General features: G+C 49.7%; 1 protein-coding gene across 1 annotated transcript in view; it reads left to right on the top strand.

The window, feature by feature from the left end:
* The first annotated feature begins 6428 nt into the window (after window positions 1-6428).
* Window positions 6429-17872, top strand: part of LOC144767535 (trypsin-3-like) — an 87281-nt gene continuing 75837 nt past the window's right edge. The window contains exon 1 of the mRNA XM_078650956.1: window positions 6429-6471. Coding sequence (XP_078507082.1) covers window positions 6429-6471 — 43 coding nt within the window. The remainder of the gene's footprint in view (window positions 6472-17872) is intronic.

Below are 17872 nucleotides of genomic sequence, written 5' to 3'. Positions count from 1 at the left end.
CAAGCCATGCCTTCCCTGGAGCGGAAACAAACTTTCGAGGACCGGTTTCTGGCATTCCAGCCGTCTTCAGCCCGGCTTGCTTGAATCCAGTGGCAAAGTGAGCAAGGGACTCACGTCTGAGCATACCCTGCCACACTTGTGGCGGCCAAAAGGGGGTGGTGATGGACGGAGCATCTAAATCAATCAAACACTCACACCCAGCCAAAAGATCTGGGTTTAATCCATCACCGTTCTTTAGCCCACTCTGCCACCCCAGTTCAGACATGGCCATATGCAAATCAGCTCTGACCCTGTGCCTCATGGGAACAGTCCAGCCCGAACTACCAAGCCATGCCTTCCCTGGACCGGAAACAAGCTTCCGAGGACCGGTTTCTGGCTATCAGCCTTCATTCAGCCTGGATAGCTTGACTCCAGTGGTGTGGAGAGCCTGGGACTCACGTCTGAGCATCCCCTGCCAGACTTGTGGCGGCCAAAAGCGGTACAAAAGGGGGTGGTGATGGACGGAGCATCTGAATCAATCAAACACTCACACCCAGCAAAAAGATCTGGGTTTAATCCATCACCGTTCTTTAGCCCACTCTGCCACCCCAGTTCAGACATGGCCATATGCAAATCAGCTCTGACCCTGTGCCTCATGGGAACAGTCCAGCCCGAACTACCAAGCCATGCCTTCCCTGGACCGGAAACAAGCTTCCGAGGACCGGTTTCTGGCTATCAGCCTTCATCAGCCTGGATAGCTTGACTCCAGTGGTGTGGAGAGCCCAGTGTTAGAAGTGGGCGGGGACGGAAGGGCACGGCGTGCCCTTACTTTTAAAAATTATGTCAGTCCGTTCCCCTACTTCTTTGTTTTAAAAAAGCGTCCCGGGACTGTAGGAATAGCCCTACTTTTAAAAGTGCAACTTCATCTTTCAGACTGTGTGGTTTACATTGAGGAATGCCTCTGCAGTGCGCCCGACCTCCTCCCCCTTCCCCTCTGTGTCTGGGGGCCTGCAAAACAACACCAAAAGGCCATCAGTCTTAGGTTAGCATGTAAACTGCTTTCACACCTAATTTAGTGGGGCCGCTACTTGCCTGCACCCACTGTGACCAATGCAATGATCACATCAGGATACTTTGGCTTCCCCGCCCTTGACCTGCTCTGCCCTTTATTTTCTGCTCACGCAGACTGCCGGTCGCCACCAGGAAAAAACAAGCATTTGCAATGCAGCAGGGTTCGCATTTACGCGAGTTTTAGCTGTTGGCATTGTAAATGACAATGCCTTTTATTTTATGTTTTTGAAACATAAATAAAAAGCTTTGCAATTTACAATGCCAATAGCTTAAACTCGCGTAAATGCGAGACCTATTGCATTGCAAATTTTTATTTAAGCTTGGTGTGAGTAATTTATTTGTAATTTTTCTATTTTGGTACATATGTTTATATGGTGGTGAAGCCATTAGTGTTCCAAGCCATACGTTTTCAGATGTGTGTTTAACCAGGCGGGTAGGCCAACAACCATTGCATTCTCTGACAGGACTGTCCAACGCAAATGATGTGTACTTTATGTCAGATTTGATGGAGCAGTAATGAGGCCCCTGTCTATTTTTTGCAGCATGGAGCCAAGGAAATCTATTGGGGTCCCTGAAATTTCAGCTTGCAGCAAAGCCTTCTATCACGCTGTGCTAGGGATGTCTACTATAAGAGGCCAAGGACGGAATGGGCAATGATATTTTACTCATTCTCGGCAAATGGGCTCAGTTGAGTATTACATGTACCAGCGCCCCAGTGCAGGAATGAAAGTCTGTATTACCCCAAGTCTTCTTTGTCCCAATCTTTGGATTCCATCCCTCTTGCTCAAGGAACAGTTTCAGACTTTCCCAGATTACATATTGCTTGGTAGTGAGTCCTTACTGAAAAAGGGATGACAAGGGCAACATTTTGAAAAACAACTGAGTTATTTTCTTTTTCTAACGTTCACATCACTCAGTAATCCTTTGGACACTCCGATTCGCCACACCTAACAAAGTCATCTTAAACGGGAGTTCAGATTTGCCAGTAAGCATGTGGGAAGCCCTAAAAAAATCAGAGAGTATCGAGTAAGAATCAAACAGGACCAGGTGATAGAAACACAAACTACAAGATAGCCCAAGGCTAGCACCTGCTGTTTTTTCCCCAAGTTCTAAAAAAAAATTCCTCCACTTTATGGCCTTTGACTACTAGATGTGAAAGGACATACCAAGGAGAGGCCAATGACTGTATGAGCGCCAGCATTCTGCTCTGTTCTCTACTTCGAATTCTATTTCATGTGCATAAAGTCTACATGAAACCTACATCTATTCACCCATACAGCCTTCTGTCCATCTTAAAATCATCTCTCGAATACCCCTTAAGCTTTATCTGATACTGTATGTATACGTGAATTCTCTTCCTATGAGACACTCCGGGTTGGACTGTATGCGCCTACGCCTCCGTTCAGCTATGTACATGGGTGACAAATGCTGGTGTTCTACATGCAGTGGTGCATGTAGGTTTCTGTGCAGAAATACATTAGGGTTTCGTGTTACTCTGCGTCAGTCATAAGGGGGTGTTGCTAAACGTGAGGGGACACCTAAACTACAACATACGAGTCATCTAAAGCAACGTCGGCGTCATGCATCACTGTGGGAATGCACGCACTGTAAAACGACAACCTGCTTCGTGATTTCTTTAATATTCAACAGTTTTGTTCAGTGTTACAAGTTAGTTACAATGCACAGCCTCTTATCTTCCCAAGTAACGACCTATCATCACCTTCCAGCTGATTACTCCAGACCACCATGGTTAAGAAAACAAGCATTGATCTCTTCTCTTTATGGGGCCATGTGTTTTTATTTCGAAACACATGGCCCCATAAAGATAAGAAAGTGCTTTGCAACAACAGCAAAGCAGGCGACCCAGTCCAGATCGGAGGCCAAAGGTTGTCAACAAAAACTCCTCATTTCCAATGGCAGGCCACCGATGCCAGCCAATGAAAATGAGGGACGGGCCTTTAAGTCCCCATCTCAAATCTACTCTCCTACAAAATCTCACACCCAGCGACAGAGCTTTGCGCTGCAATGCCACGCGAGATCTAAAGAAAAGGGCTTCACTGAGGCCTGCGTGGCTTGCTGTAAATCAGCTCACCACCGAGCCAGAACTGAAAAATAGGAGGAGGGAAGCTGCTGTACAAGAGACCCTCAGCTGACCCAGCCCCTTCAGCCTCTCCTGGAAGTTGTTCTCCATGCCTGCCCAGAGGTCCCCAGCCCCTCCTTAACAGCTCTGCTCATGAGGCCTGGTCCATAGAGTTTTGCACCTGAGCCTCTGCGCTCAAGACAGCCAGTAAAGTGGCTGTGCTGTCCCTTGTCAGTTCATGATGAAGCCTGAAGCCAGTGCTTAATTTAAGCAGGTGGTTGCAAGTGCGGATATTCAGAAGGTTTGTTCCATGAGTTAAACACTCACCGTGCAGATCTGCGGGCCATTAGTGGAGGAACACAATGACTCACTTTTAAAAACACACAAATCACTGCAGAGTCATTTTTCTGCAACAATAAAAGTCTTAAGATTGTTTATCTTCCTGCTGGAGAGAGATTGGAGTTTTGTTTGTTGGCAGTTTTTAGTTTTGACTTATCTAATGTAGCGCACAGGGTTAATACGCCTGCTGCGAAGAACGTGTACCATGCATATCAAAGAGCAATATGTTATGTTCATAGCTCAGTGGGTTACTGCTTTTTTTCACTTCCTGAATGAAAATATAATTTTGCGTTTTACTGTCAATATCGCTCTTGTTTTTTGTGAGTAGAAGAGTTGGCCAAGCAGGGCAATTCAAAAGGTATCCTTTGTAGGACACTTGAATACATATGTACTATACTATGTTTGAGCAGCTATTTGGCTGACATGAATATGAAGGAGCCCTTGTGGGTTTCTGTGAGTCAGATCAAATTCTCTTGAAGGGGCCGTTTCTCTTCTGAGCCCTGCTTAACACATGTGTACAGGAGGAGCCCTGTATTCATGACCTCAATGTTTGAGACAAAAAAATACCTATTGATTTCTGACCAATGAGAGTAAAAGTGTTAAGGTAACATGTCATTCTTGCTTATATTTCTCATGCTTTACATAATCCTGCATTTCCTATGAGTGTTTGCCTTTTCCAGAATGTTGTTACTTTTTATAGGCAGTGCATAATTTGAATTGAGTCACATCCAGGTGTTTATAATGGGGCAGAATTGGGTTGTAGCTGAAGACAGCGCAAGTTTCACTCGGTGGAGCAGAAGGGTGTTCGGGGGAGAGGATGTGGCACTATGGCCAGAGCTACAGAATTTGGAACTGGGAAACCTGATTCAACCTTCATGACTAGTCCATCAGACCACTCTCCCGAGGGAGCACATACCCCTGCTACACATTAGAAGACCCACTAGACCTTAGAAGCCCTGGTCTCTTAGTACCAGCAGGTGGACCTTACCGGTGGCCAGTGTTGGTTAACCTTGAAGCCTTGTCCAGCACAATCCATACTGAAGGTCACCTCCAGTCTTGGGGCAGGCCTACAAAGCAGCAAACCCTAGAGCAGCAGTGACTTTGCCACTGAGGTCACAGGACCCTTGAGGCCAGTCCGCCTCACCCACTGGTGCCTCCATTTGCCTTGTTCCAGCAGCACTAATGCAACTCACCAGGGATTGGCAATGCTGGATTTGCATGCACACCAGAGTAAGGGGAATGTTTACAAGGGCCTTGCATCATGCTTCTTGCACCTTGCAATGTGGTACATGCACAACGCAAAGTTCCAGCTGGGGGACCTATCTAGAATGCTGCTGCGGCATGATATGATCATATATGAGGCGGATCATTCAATACAGATGCAGGTTTTAGTGCTTGAATCAATGGCTGATTCACCTGGGCCCTTTGCTACAACTGCATTAAATGCTGCAGAACGGATGTAGTTTGCTGATGTAGGACTGCAACAGAACAAAGGCTGTGTTAGCATCAATAGGGCACAGTTCTTTAGAAGCTTAGCAAATAACCTGTGAAAAAGGATGACAATGACTAATGCATCAAATGTTTCTACATGCACAACCACAAACATTGACGAAATGGAAAAAAAAGAGTTGGTACATAGAATGAAACTCCTACAACCAGTTTATTAGCCAGATCCAGTAGACAACTTATATGGTGAGGGAGAATTACAAAACCTTTGTAGCAGGTTGCATGTATTTGATACTAGGCAGTACATCCTTGGTTTCAGAGAGTACAAAGAAAATAAAAATTGCATCCCTGGAAGCCTGAAACCATTAGTGCACATTATAGACACCTTTAGTACCTCCACTGCTGAATGTGAACGGGGCTTTAGTGTAATGAATGAGGTGCTCAAACCACTGCAGAACGGAATATCAAGAAATCGTTTGTCTTATATAATGTTCAGAAAAATTGTGGGGCTTCCTGTCATAGAATTTAAACCTGAATTTTATGTTCAGAAATGGTTCGAAAAAGGGAGGAGAAGTGCCGATGAAAGAAACTGCATGGCTCGGACACAAATGGCTTATGATTCCACTTATAAGCGTATTTGGAACATTCTGTGATTGGAAACGAGTCCCAGATTGTAAATGTATTAAATGTAAATAACGTATATAATAAACCTCAAATAAACATGTTTATCCATTGTTTGAATTAAATAACATTATAAGCTGTAACTGGTCAGTGCAATGTCAAACATACTAAAAATTGATATGTTTTGCTATTTCTAGCCACACCTCCGACTCCGCCCACTGATCCAATCTTCAGTTTATGCCCGCCCTCTGATTCTCCGCCCACAGTTCCCCTACTTTTTTTCCCCCACTTCGACCACTGGGAGAGCCTGGGACTCACGTCTGAGCATACCCAGCCCACTCGGGGTGAAAATTGCAAAAAACACAGTTGATGGACAGAATGTAGAACAATGTCATACAAGGTAAGTATAAGGCGCCCGAGGTCAGGGGTGCACCTGTGAGCGCACTATTCACATTGTGCGCTCTGGTAACAACCCTTGAGTTAAGGTCACAGGTCACCAGTGTCCAGCGAGTGGAACCCAAGGACCTGCCTCTCGGGAGTGACTCTGTCGCGACAGAGGTGTCGGGGCCGCGACAGGCCTTCCCTAACCTCACAGCGCCTTGAGGCCTCCCTTCCGAGGCACTAGCTGCGGTTGTTGAATTGTATTTGTGCTCCACGCGCGGCCCCTCCACGGCCTTGTTCCAGCAGCTGTGGGCCCCGCCCGGACTCCCAGGGGCCACACTCTGTGCTTCCAAATATACTTCCTTCGGGTGGGAAGCGGGCAGCTGGCCAAGGGAGGGAGGGGGGGGGGCAGTATCAGCCCGGCCCCCCCGGCCCCTGATAAGCCCCGGAGATGGGGGGTATATTTAGGGCCGCGGGGAGGCGGGCTCCACACCCCCCTCCTCTCAGCACCATGGAGCTGCTCCTGGTTCTCCTCTCGCTCCTGGGAGCTGTAGGTGAGTTGTCAGACATCCTGAGCTGTAGGTGGGTTCTAAGACACCCCGAGCTGTAGGTGGTTTTTCTCAGACACCCCGAGCTGTAGGTGAGTTGTCAGACATCCTGAGCTGTAGGTGGGTTCTAAGACACCCCGAGCTGTAGGTGGTTTTTCTCAGACACCCCGAGCTGTCGGTGGGTTTTCAGACATCCTGAGCTGTAGGTGGGTTCTAAGACACCCCGAGCTGTAGGTGGTTTTTCTCAGACACCCCGAGCTGTAGGTGGGTTGTCAGACATCCTGAGCTGTAGGTGGGTTCTAAGACACCCCGAGCTGTAGGTGGTTTTTCTCAGACACCCCGAGCTGTAGGTGAGTTGTCAGACATCCTGAGCTGTAGGTGGGTTCTAAGACACCCCGAGCTGTAGGTGGTTTTTCTCAGACACCCCGAGCTGTCGGTGGGTTTTCAGACATCCTGAGCTGTAGGTGGGTTCTAAGACACCCCGAGCTGTAGGTGGTTTTTCTCAGACACCCCGAGCTGTAGGTGGGTTTTCAGACATCCTGAGCTGTAGGTGGGTTCTAAGACACCCCGAGCTGTAGGTGGTTTTTCTCAGACACCCCGAGCTGTCGGTGGGTTTTCAGACATCCTGAGCTGTAGGTGGGTTCTAAGACACCCCGAGCTGTAGGTGGGCTCTCGGACACCCCGAGCTGTAGGTGGGCTCTCGGACACCCCGAGCTGTAGGTGGGTTCATAGACACCCCGAGCTGTAGGTGGATTCTAAGACACCCCGAGCTGTAGGTGGGTTTTCAGACATCCTGAGCTGTAGGTGGGTTCTAAGACACCCCGTGCTGTAGGTGGTTTTTCTCAGACACCCCGAGCTGTCGGTGGGTTTTCAGACATCCTGAGCTGTAGGTGGGTTCTAAGACACCCCGAGCTGTAGGTGGTTTTTCTCAGACACCCCGAGCTGTAGGTGGGTTTTCAGACATCCTGAGCTGTAGGTGGGTTCTAAGACACCCCGAGCTGTAGGTGGTTTTTCTCAGACACCCCGAGCTGTCGGTGGGTTTTCAGACATCCTGAGCTGTAGGTGGGTTCTAAGACACCCCGAGCTGTAGGTGGGCTCTCGGACACCCCGAGCTGTAGGTGGGCTCTCGGACACCCCGAGCTGTAGGTGGGTTCATAGACACCCCGAGCTGTAGGTGGATTCTAAGACACCCCGAGCTGTAGGTGGGTTTTCAGACATCCTGAGCTGTAGGTGGGTTCTAAGACACCCCGTGCTGTAGGTGGTTTTTCTCAGACACCCCGAGCTGTCGGTGTGTTTTCAGACACCCCGAGCTATAGGTAAGTTTTCAGACATCCTGAGCTGTAGGTGGGTTCTAAGACACCCCGAGCTGTAGGTGGTTTTTCTCAGACACCCCGAGCTGTAGGTGGGTTTTCAGACATCCTGAGCTGTAGGTGGGTTCTAAGACACCCCGAGCTGTAGGTGGTTTTTCTCAGACACCCCGAGCTGTCGGTGGGTTTTCAGACATCCTGAGCTGTAGGTGGGTTCTAAGACACCCCGAGCTGTAGGTGGGCTCTCGGACACCCCGAGCTGTAGGTGGGCTCTCGGACACCCCGAGCTGTAGGTGGGTTCATAGACACCCCGAGCTGTAGGTGGATTCTAAGACACCCCGAGCTGTAGGTGGGTTTTCAGACATCCTGAGCTGTAGGTGGTTTTTCTCAGACACCCCGAGCTGTCGGTGTGTTTTCAGACACCCCGAGCTATAGGTGAGTTTTCAGACATCCTGAGCTGTAGGTGGGTTCTCAGACACCCCGGGCTGTAGGTGGGTTCTAAGACACCCCGAACTGTAGGTGGGTTCTAAGACACCCCGAGCTGTAGGTGGGTTCTAAGACACCCCGGGCTGTAGGTGGGTTCTAAGACACCCCGAACTGTAGGTGGGTTCTAAGACACCCCGAACTGTAGGTGGGTTCTAAGACACCCCGGGCTGTAGGTGGGTTCTCAGACACCCCGGGCTGTAGGTGGGTTCTCGGACACCCCGAGCTGTAGGTGGGTTCTAAGACACCCCGAGCTGTAGGTGGGTTCTCAGACACCCCGAGCTGTAGGTGGGCTCTCGGACACCCCGAGCTGTGGGCGGGCTCTCAGACGCCCTGAGCTGTAGGTGGGTTCTAAGACACCCTGAGCTGTAGGTGGGTTCTAAGACACCCCGAGCTGTAGGTGGTTTTTCTCAGACACCCCGAGCTGTCGGTGGATTCCAGACATCCCGAGCTGTAGGTGGGTTCTAAGACACCCGGATCTGTAGGTGGGTTCTAAGACACCCCGAGCTGTAGGTGAGTTTTCAGACACCCCGAGCTGTCGGTGTGTTTTCAGACACCCCGAGCTATAGGTAAGTTTTCAGACATCCTGAGCTGTAGGTGGATTCTAAGACACCCCGAGCTGTAGGTGGTTTTTCTCAGACACCCCGAGCTGTCGGTGGGTTCCAGACACCCCGAGCTGTAGGTGGGGTCTAAGACACCCGGATCTGTAGGTGGGTTCTCAGACACCCCGAGCTGTAGGTGGGTTTTCAGACATCCTGAGCTGTAGGTGTGTTTTCAGACATCCTGAGCTGTAGGTGTGTTTTCAGACACCCCGAGCTATAGGTGAATTTTCAGACATCCTGAGTTGTAGGTGGGTTCTAAGACACCCCGAGCTGTAGGTGAGTTTTCAGACACCTCGAGCTGCAGGTGTGTTCTCAGATACCCCGAGCTGTAGGTGGGTTCTCAGACACCTCGAGCTGCAGGTGTGTTCTCAGATAGTGTGAAAATTAGTGAAAAATTGAAATCAACAACCACCCAGACGCCACCAAAATAAGTCATGTAGAGTCATGGGTGGTGGTGTAGCGTCATAGGTGGTGGTGTAGAGTCACTGGGTGGTGGAGTAGAGTCATGGGTAGTGGTGTGGAGTCACTGGGTGGTGGTGTGTAGTCAGTGGGTGGTGGTGTAGAGTCAATGGGTGGTGGTGTAGAGTCATGGGTGGTGGTGTAGAGTCATGGGTGGTGGTGTAGAGTCACTGGGTGGTGGTGTAGAGTCATGGGTGGTGGTGTAGAGTCACTGGGTGGTGGTGTAGAGTCATGGGTGGTGGAGTAGAGTCATGGGTAGTGGTGTGGAGTCACTGGGTGGTGGTGTGTAGTCAGTGGGTGGTGGTGTAGAGTCAATGGGTGGAGGTGTAGCGTCATAGGTGGTGGTGTAGAGTCACTGGGTGGTGGTGTAGAGTCATGGGTGGTGGTGGAGAGTCATGGATTGTGGAGTAGAGTCATGGGTGGTGGTGTAGAGTCAATTGGTGGTGGTGTAGAGTCATGGGTGGTGGTGTAGCGTCATAGGTGGTGGTGTAGAGTCACTGGGTGGTGGTGTAGAGTCATGGGTGGTGGAGTAGAGTCAATGGGTGGTGGTGTAGCGTCATAGGTGGTGGTGTAGAGTCACTGGGTGGTGGTGTAGAGTCATGGGTGGTGGTGGAGAGTCATGGATTGTGGAGTAGAGTCATGGGTGGTGGTGTAGAGTCAATTGGTGGTGGTGTAGAGTCATGGGTGGTGGTGTAGCGTCATAGGTGGTGGTGTAGAGTCATGGGTGGTGGTGTAGAGTCATGGGTGGTGGTGTAGAGTCATGGGTGGTGATGTAGAGTCATGGATGGTGGAGTAGAGTCAAAGGGTGGTGGTGGAGAGTCACTGGGTGGTGGTGGAGAGTCATGGATGGTGGTGTAAAGTCATGGATGGTGGAGTAGAGTCATGGGTGGTGGTGTAGAGTCATGGGTGCTGGTGGAAAGTCAATGGGTGGGGGAGTAGAGTCAATGGGTGGTGGAGTAGAGTCATAGGTGGTGGTGGAGAGTCACTGGATGGTGGAGTAGAGTCAATGGGTGGTGGTGGAGAGTCACTGGGTGGTGGTGGAGAGTCATGGATAGTGGTGTAGATTCATGGGTGGTGGTGTAGAGTCATGGGTGCTGGTGGAAAGTCAATGGGTGGTGGAGTAGAGTCAATGGGTAGTGGAGTAGAGTCATGGGTGGTGGTGGAGAGTCAATGGGTATTGGTGTAGAGTCATGGGTGGTGGTATAGAGTCATGGGTGGTGGAGTAGAGTCACTGGGTGGTGGTGTGGAGTCACTGGGTGGTGGTGTAGAGTCATGGGTGCTGGTGGAAAGTCAATGGGTGGTGGAGTAGAGTCAATGGGTAGTGGAGTAGAGTCATGGGTGGTGGTGGAGAGTCAATGGGTATTGGTGTAGAGTCATGGGTGGTGGTATAGAGTCATGGGTGGTGGAGTAGAGTCACTGGGTGGTGGTGTGGAGTCACTGGGTGGTGGTGTAGAGTCATGGGTGGTGGTGTAGAGTCATTTGTGGTGGTGTAGAGTCTATGGGTGGTGGAGTAGAGTCACTGGGTAGTGGTGTAGAGTCATGGGTGGTGGTGTAGAGTCACTGGGTGGTGGTGGAGAGTCACTGGATGGTTGTGTAGAGTCATTGGTGGGGGTGGATAGTCACTGGATGGTTGTGTAGAGTCATGGGTGGTGGTGTGGGGTCACTGGGTGGTGGTGTAGAGTTACTGGGTGGTGTAGAGTTACTGGGTGGTGGTGTAGAGTCATGGGTAGTGGTGTAGAGTCACTGGGTGGTGGCGTAGAGTCTCTGGGTGGTAGTGTAGAGTTATGGGTGGTGGTGTAGAGTCATGGGTGGTGGTGTAGAGTCACTGGGTGTACGAGTAGCGTCACTGGGTAGTGGTGTAGAGTCATGGGTGGTGGTGTGGAGTCACTGGGTGGTGGTGTAGAGTCATGGGTGGTGGTGTGGAGTCACTGGGTGGTGGTGTAGAGTCACTGAGTGGTGGTGTGGAGTCACTGGGTGGTGGTGTAGAGTCATGAGTGGTGGTGTAGAGTCACTGGGTGGTGGTGTAGAGTCATGGGTGGTGGTGTAGAGTCACTGGGTGGTGGTTTAGAGTCATTGGTAGTGGTGTGGAGTCACTGGGTGGTGATGTAGAGTCATGGGTGGTGGTGTAGAGTCATGGGTGGTGGTGTGGAGTCACTGGGTGGTGGTGTAAAGTCACTGGGTGGTGGTGTAGAGTCATGGGTGATGGTGTAGAGTCACTGGGTGGTGGTGTGGAGTCACTGGGTGGTGATGTAGAGTCACTGGGTGGTGGTGTGGAGTCATGGGTGATGATGTGGAGTCGCTGGGTGGTGGTGTAGAGTCATGGGTAGTGGTGTGGAGTCACTGGGTGGTGATGTAGAGTCACTGGGTGGTGGTGTAGAGTCATGGGTGGTGGTGTGGAGTCATGGGTGGTGGTGTAGAGTCATGGGTGGTGGTGTAGAGTCATGGGTGGTGGTGTGGAGTCACTGGGTGGTGGTGTGTAGTCAGTGGGTGGTGGTGGTGGAGTAGAGTCATGGGTGGTGGTGTAGAGTCATGGGTGGTGGTGTAGAGTCACTGGGTGGTGGTGTAGAGTCATGGGTGGTGGTGTAGAGTCACTGGGTGGTGGTTTAGAGTCATTGGTAGTGGTGTGGAGTCACTGGGTGGTGATGTAGAGTCATGGGTGGTGGTGTAGAGTCATGGGTGGTGGTGTGGAGTCATGGGTGGTGGTGTAGAGTCATGGGTGGTGGTGTAGAGTCATGGGTGGTGGAGTAGAGTCATGGGTGGTGGTGTAGAGTCATGGGTGGTGGTGTAGAGTCACTGGGTGGTGGTGGAGAGTCATGGGTGGTGGTGTAGAGTCACTGGGTGGTGGTTTAGAGTCATTGGTAGTGGTGTGGAGTCACTGGGTGGTGATGTAGAGTCATGGGTGGTGGTGTAGAGTCATGGGTGGTGGTGTGGAGTCACTGGGTGGTGGTGTAGAGTCACTGGGTGGTGGTGTAGAGTCATGGGTGATGGTGTAGAGTCACTGGGTGGTGGTGTAGAGTCATGGGTGATGGTGTAGAGTCACTGGGTGGTGGTGTAGAGTCATGGGTAGTGGTGTGGAGTCACTGGGTGGTGATGTAGAGTCACTGGGTGGAGGTGTAGAGTCATGGGTGATGATGTAGAGTCGCTGGGTGGTGGTGTAGAGTCATGGGTGGTGGTGTGGAGTCACTGGGCGGTGGTGTGTAGTTAGTGGGTGGTGGAGTACAGTAATGGGTGGTGGTAATGAGTCATGGGTGGTGGTGTAGAGTCACAGCGTATGTTCTTTTCCCAATAACTCTGGCGCCGGATGATGAATTTTCGCAAAATTTTTAAAACTTGTGGGGTGCTCCGGTCAGCTCCTACCTTAAAAGTTTTGGGGTGATTCGGCGAAGGGGTGGCTGAGAAAAAAGGGGGTCCCAAAACATGTTTTTTCCGTGTTATTTCCCATAGGAAACTTTAGACACAGCTACAGCCCGAACTGCAGGGCGGAATTACACCAAATTTGGCAACGATGTAGCCCTTGGTTCAGAAAGAGACCTTTTTGTTAAATGGTGTAAATCCATTCAGTAGTTCCTGAGAAATTAAAAAAAATAAAAGTTTAGAGGTGTCGTGGATTTGCGCACCCTCCCGACCACGAGCTTTATTCTAATTGGCTGTCAACACTCCAAACAAGGAAGTGTTGGCAGCCATCTTGTGACTCGGTAGAACCCAAAAGGAGCCCCAGGGCTCAAAAAAGAATTTAAAAAAAAGAAAATTGCTTCAATTCGCGCCGGTTGCGCGAATCTGGCCGGGAAAGTAAAAATAAATGAAGCGCACGCTCCCGCGCTTCGTTATTATTTAGCCCCCGGGTGGGACAAGTCCCGGGGGCATGGTGAAATGCAAATGCAGGGGCCCAGGGATACCCCCGCAGCCCCGGGGACCGCCACCCCGGAGATTTTCTTTAAAATTTGCAGGGGGCACACAGCCCCTCCATAGCCCCGGGGACCACCACCACCCGGGGCTTGTTTTTTTAATGGTTTGTGGGGCCTCTTAGGCCCCCCAAGCCCTGGGAAGTGCCACCCACCAGGGCTATTATCAAATAGCAAGGCCCCCCCGCAGCCCCGCACCCCGAGGCCTTGTTTTTTATTTAAAAAATAAACCAGTGTGGGGGGCTCAAGCCCACCCACAAACCCCGGTCACCGCGACCTCCCCGGGGCACTAATATGCAAATTTGGGGGTCCGTTATGGGCCACGAACCCCGGGGACCAGCACCCCCTGGGGCTTTGCAAATGTTGGGAGGGGGGCTGTGCGGCCCCCCTCCTGGAGCCCTTCATGGCCCTGGGGCCGGCTCCTGCAGTTTCCCGGGGTGCCCATCCTTGGACGCTGCTGTTTTCTATGGCAGGGTGGGAGTCGCCATAGCCATAGCAAACTGCTTTGGTTTTTGGAAGAGAGAGCAGGAAACCTGCTCTCTCTTCCAAATACCAAAGCAGATTGCTTTTCCACACGGGGAGCTGCATGTTAGCAGATTCCCATGTGGAACAGCAATGCTGGCTCCAGCAGGAGGCTGGGAGCCGACTGCGACTGTGGGGGCATTGGGGCTCCCCCACGGTCCCCAATGAGAGGCCAGGCTCCGAGGGATGGGTCCCCGGCGCAAGGAGTGGCCCGGGAGGGGGGCCTGCGGCCCCCTCCCCCATAATACATGTTTTTTATTTAAAAAAAATACGCAAAGGCTGGCCCCGGGGGATGGGTTCCCTGGGGCCCTAAATGGCTGAGGAGGGCCCCCCTCCAAACATATAAAAAATACATAAACACTGGCCATGCCCCAGGGATGGGGTCCCCGGGGCCAAATATTGCCTCGGGAGGGGGGCCACACAGCCCCCGTCCATTTTTGAAAAAATAGAGGTCAGGCCCTGGGGAATGGGGTCCCCAGTGCCCATAAAATAGGAAAGGAAGGGGGGCCACACAGCTCCCCTTCTTAAAAATAAAAATAAAAAAAAAGACTGGCATCACCGAGGCCCCGCCCAAACCCAGCAACACTCTGCAAATGCGCCCTGTGGCGCGTTTTAAGTTGGGGAATTAATTCCACTTTAATACTGGGAGTCCCTGAGGGCCAACTGGCCCGCCAGGTACCCCCAGTAAGTGCCACAGGCCTGCGTTGCAGAGAGGTGGTTCTACACCTCTCTGCATTTCAGCTCTGTGGCACTCACTGAAGGTACCTAGTGGGCCAGTTGGAATCCAGGGACCCTCAGGATTCAAGGGGACTTAATCTCCAAACTTAAAACGCATCACGGGGCATGTTTCAACAGTGGTGAAGGGAGCGGGCGAGCTTGAGGTGACATGTGTGCAAACACGCCCTGTGGTGCATTTAAAGTTGGGGAATTAATTCCCTTTTAATCCTGAGGGCTCCTAGGGGCCAACTAGCCCACCAGGTGCTTCCAGTAAGCACCACTGCGCTGCGTTGCAGAGAGGTGGTCCAGGCCGTGCCCCTTTTTACACCTCTCTGCAATGCAGCTCTGTGTCACTTACTAGAGGTACCTGGAGGCTAGTTGGACCCCAGGGACCCTCAGGATTCAAGGGGACTTAATCCCCCAACTTAAACGCGCCAAGGGGCGTGTTTGCACAGTGTTGAAGGGAGGGGGCGGGCCTGAGGTGACATGTGTGCAAACACGCCCTGTTGCGCGTTTTAAGTTGGGGAATTAATTCCTCTTCAATACTGAGGGTCACTGGGGGCCAACTAACCCACCAGGTACCTCCTGTAAGCAGCACTGTGCTGCGTTGCAGAGAGGTGGTCCAGGCCACACCCCTTTTTACACCTCTCTGCAACGCAGCTCTGTGACGCTTACTAGAGGTACCTGGTGGGCTAGTGGGACCCCAGGGACCCTCAGATTTCAAGGGGACTTAACCCCCCAACTTACAACGCGCCAGGGGGCGCTTTGGCAGAGTGGTGGAGAAAGGGGGCATGGCCTTTCTCTATCACTCACCAATCCCACTGCGTGGGGCTTACTAGAGGTAAAAGGTAGGCTAGTTGGCCCCTAAATGACACCCAGCAGTGAAGGGGACTGCAATCCCCATCCAAGAGCGTGCCACGGAGCGTGTGTGTAGAGTGGTGAGCAAAGTGGACGTGGCCTGGTACAAGTACTTACCAGTGCTGCTGTGTGGGACTGACTGGAGGTAATAGTTTGGGAAGTTGGCCCCCAAGGATGCCCTTGGGGGCCAACTACCCCTCTTGTTACCTCCAGTAAGTCACACACAGTGGGATTGTTAAGACGTCTTCGGAGGCCATGGCCCCCTTTCTCTACCACTCTGCAAATGTGCCTCGTCGCAGACTACGGGAGAGGGGATGAAGCCCAATTTAGTCATGTGGGAGTTTGGGGCCAAGAATCCCTTCTGGTACCTCCTGTAAGTCCTACGCAGTGGAATTCCTGAGCGTTGGTTGGACGCGCAGCACCCTCTCTCCACCACTCTGCAAACACGACTACTAGTTAAAGTAGCATTTTTCTGCACCTCTGACTTAGAGGTAGTTTTAATCCCCCTGCCCTATTATGTACTGGAAAGTATACAATTGGTTCTGTCGGGTATGTATTATTTCTTTAAATTGTTCTAAATCCTAAACAATATATACATTTCAAAGTGGATTCATCAAAGGAGAAAGTAAATATGCATTTTAAGGTGAGAACATCATGGAAAAAAGAATATCAATCCAAACCGACCTGGGTAAATCAAAGCACTTTTATAAACTATTTTCATTTATAATTACCCTGATTACAATTATGGAAAGGCTGTACCAGGTGCAACATGGCTGTAGTATGGAGTCCACTCAATAGTTAGTAGAAAAGTGAGTTTATTGATGGAAAGCACAGGAGCAAGGTAGGATACAACCTACGCAGGACTTCTTCCCCAGCAAATGTCTACACAGAAGCTGGAAGAGAATCCTGTGACCACAAAGAATGTTAAAGCAAAACAATTCTGACACATAACTTAAAGGAGCAACACGACACATCTTCTTCCTTATAAAACAAAAGAAAAAAACAGAATAATCAACAAACAAAATCTTGTAACCATTTGGGTTTGGAGCAAACACGTTTCTTTTCAATAACAGTATCATTAGTACAATTAGAATCTTTAACAGTGGCATTGTTGAAGTTTTGATTTGATGAACAACAATCGTCTGAAATGTTAGCATCACTAACAGTTCCAGTGGAAACCAACCCTTCCTTGTTGACACTTTCTGAAATAGCTTCACTGTTAACACTTCCAGGAATATCTTCATTAGAGGCACTAACAGGAACAGAAGCACTTTCAGAAAAAAGCAAACCACTATGATCCTCATTTTGAACAAATTGAGATTCTGGAGTGATATTAGAAAAATGTGCAGAATAAATGGAATCAGTACTTAGGCGCACATGCATCAAGCATTTTTGTAGTCGCAAACGGTGCGATTCCTTAAAATCGGCCGTTTGCGAATGCAAAAGTGCTTTTTGGGATGCATGAAGCAATTTTAGAATTCATAACATTTTTGCGAGTTCTAAAATTGCGGGTGCTTTTAAGAAGTCGCAGATGTGCGATTTCTTAAAAGCAATGCATCATTACTTTTCAAAGTGTAAATTCGCAATTAGGGTGCCAAATTTACCGAGTGGTTGAACCACTCGGTAAATTTGGAAAAAGTGTTTCAAATGCTGAAAATGTTTTTTTTTCAACATTCATGTTTCACACACACATGTCCTTAGGACATGTGTGTGTGAAACATGATGCGAAAAATACATTTCAGGGGTGCACGGGGGGGTCCTTTGGACCCCCCCCTGCACCCATGAAATTTTCAAAGTGCCACTCGCAATTTGCTAATGCCTTCCCATTGACTCCTATGGGCCTTTTGGCCCATAGGAATCAATGGGAATTGCGAAAATTAACTTAAGAATTCGGTATTCATTTGGGATTCGGTAAAAATTGCAATTTTTACCGAATCACAAATGAATACCGAAAATAATGATGCATAGCATTTTGCACTTCTTAATTTGCGATTCCTTATTTTTCGCAAATTAGGAAGTGCAAAATGTCACAATGATGCATGTGGGCCATAAATCCTTCTCCCCTTTGTAAATAGCAATCCTCCTTAAATTCCACACCTTCCCATCACTTAAAAGAACAGCATTTCGTAAAACTTTTTTTATCATTAAAGGTTTTGAAAATTGAGATTCACCTTTGCGAACCTTCCAAGGTTTTTTAACCTTAACCAACATGCCAGTTTCAACATTCGCAGAGCCAGTGGCAAATTTATTGTCAACATTTCTTTTATATTGAAGATGTTTCTTGATAATATTGCCCTTAATTTCGTTCATACAAATGTCCAAACAACCTTTCTTATGCAACCAATTTGGATTGTACTTAGTCCTAGCAACACGACCCCTCATAATTTAAAACGGTGACATCTTCAAAGCATCATGAATGTTGGTTCTGTAGGACCAAACAGCTTTGTGAATACCAATTTCCCAATCTTCTCTTTTTAACTTAGCAATTTGAATGGCATTCTTCAGAACTTTAATAAATCTCTCGCATAATCCATTACCACTTGGATTATATAGTGAA

The sequence above is a fragment of the Lissotriton helveticus genome, chromosome 7, assembly GCF_964261635.1.
Source record: "Lissotriton helveticus chromosome 7, aLisHel1.1, whole genome shotgun sequence".
Classification (NCBI taxonomy): domain Eukaryota; kingdom Metazoa; phylum Chordata; class Amphibia; order Caudata; family Salamandridae; genus Lissotriton; species Lissotriton helveticus.
Note: the sequence above shows the minus strand (reverse complement) of the source record. Positions and strands in the feature narration are given on the sequence as shown.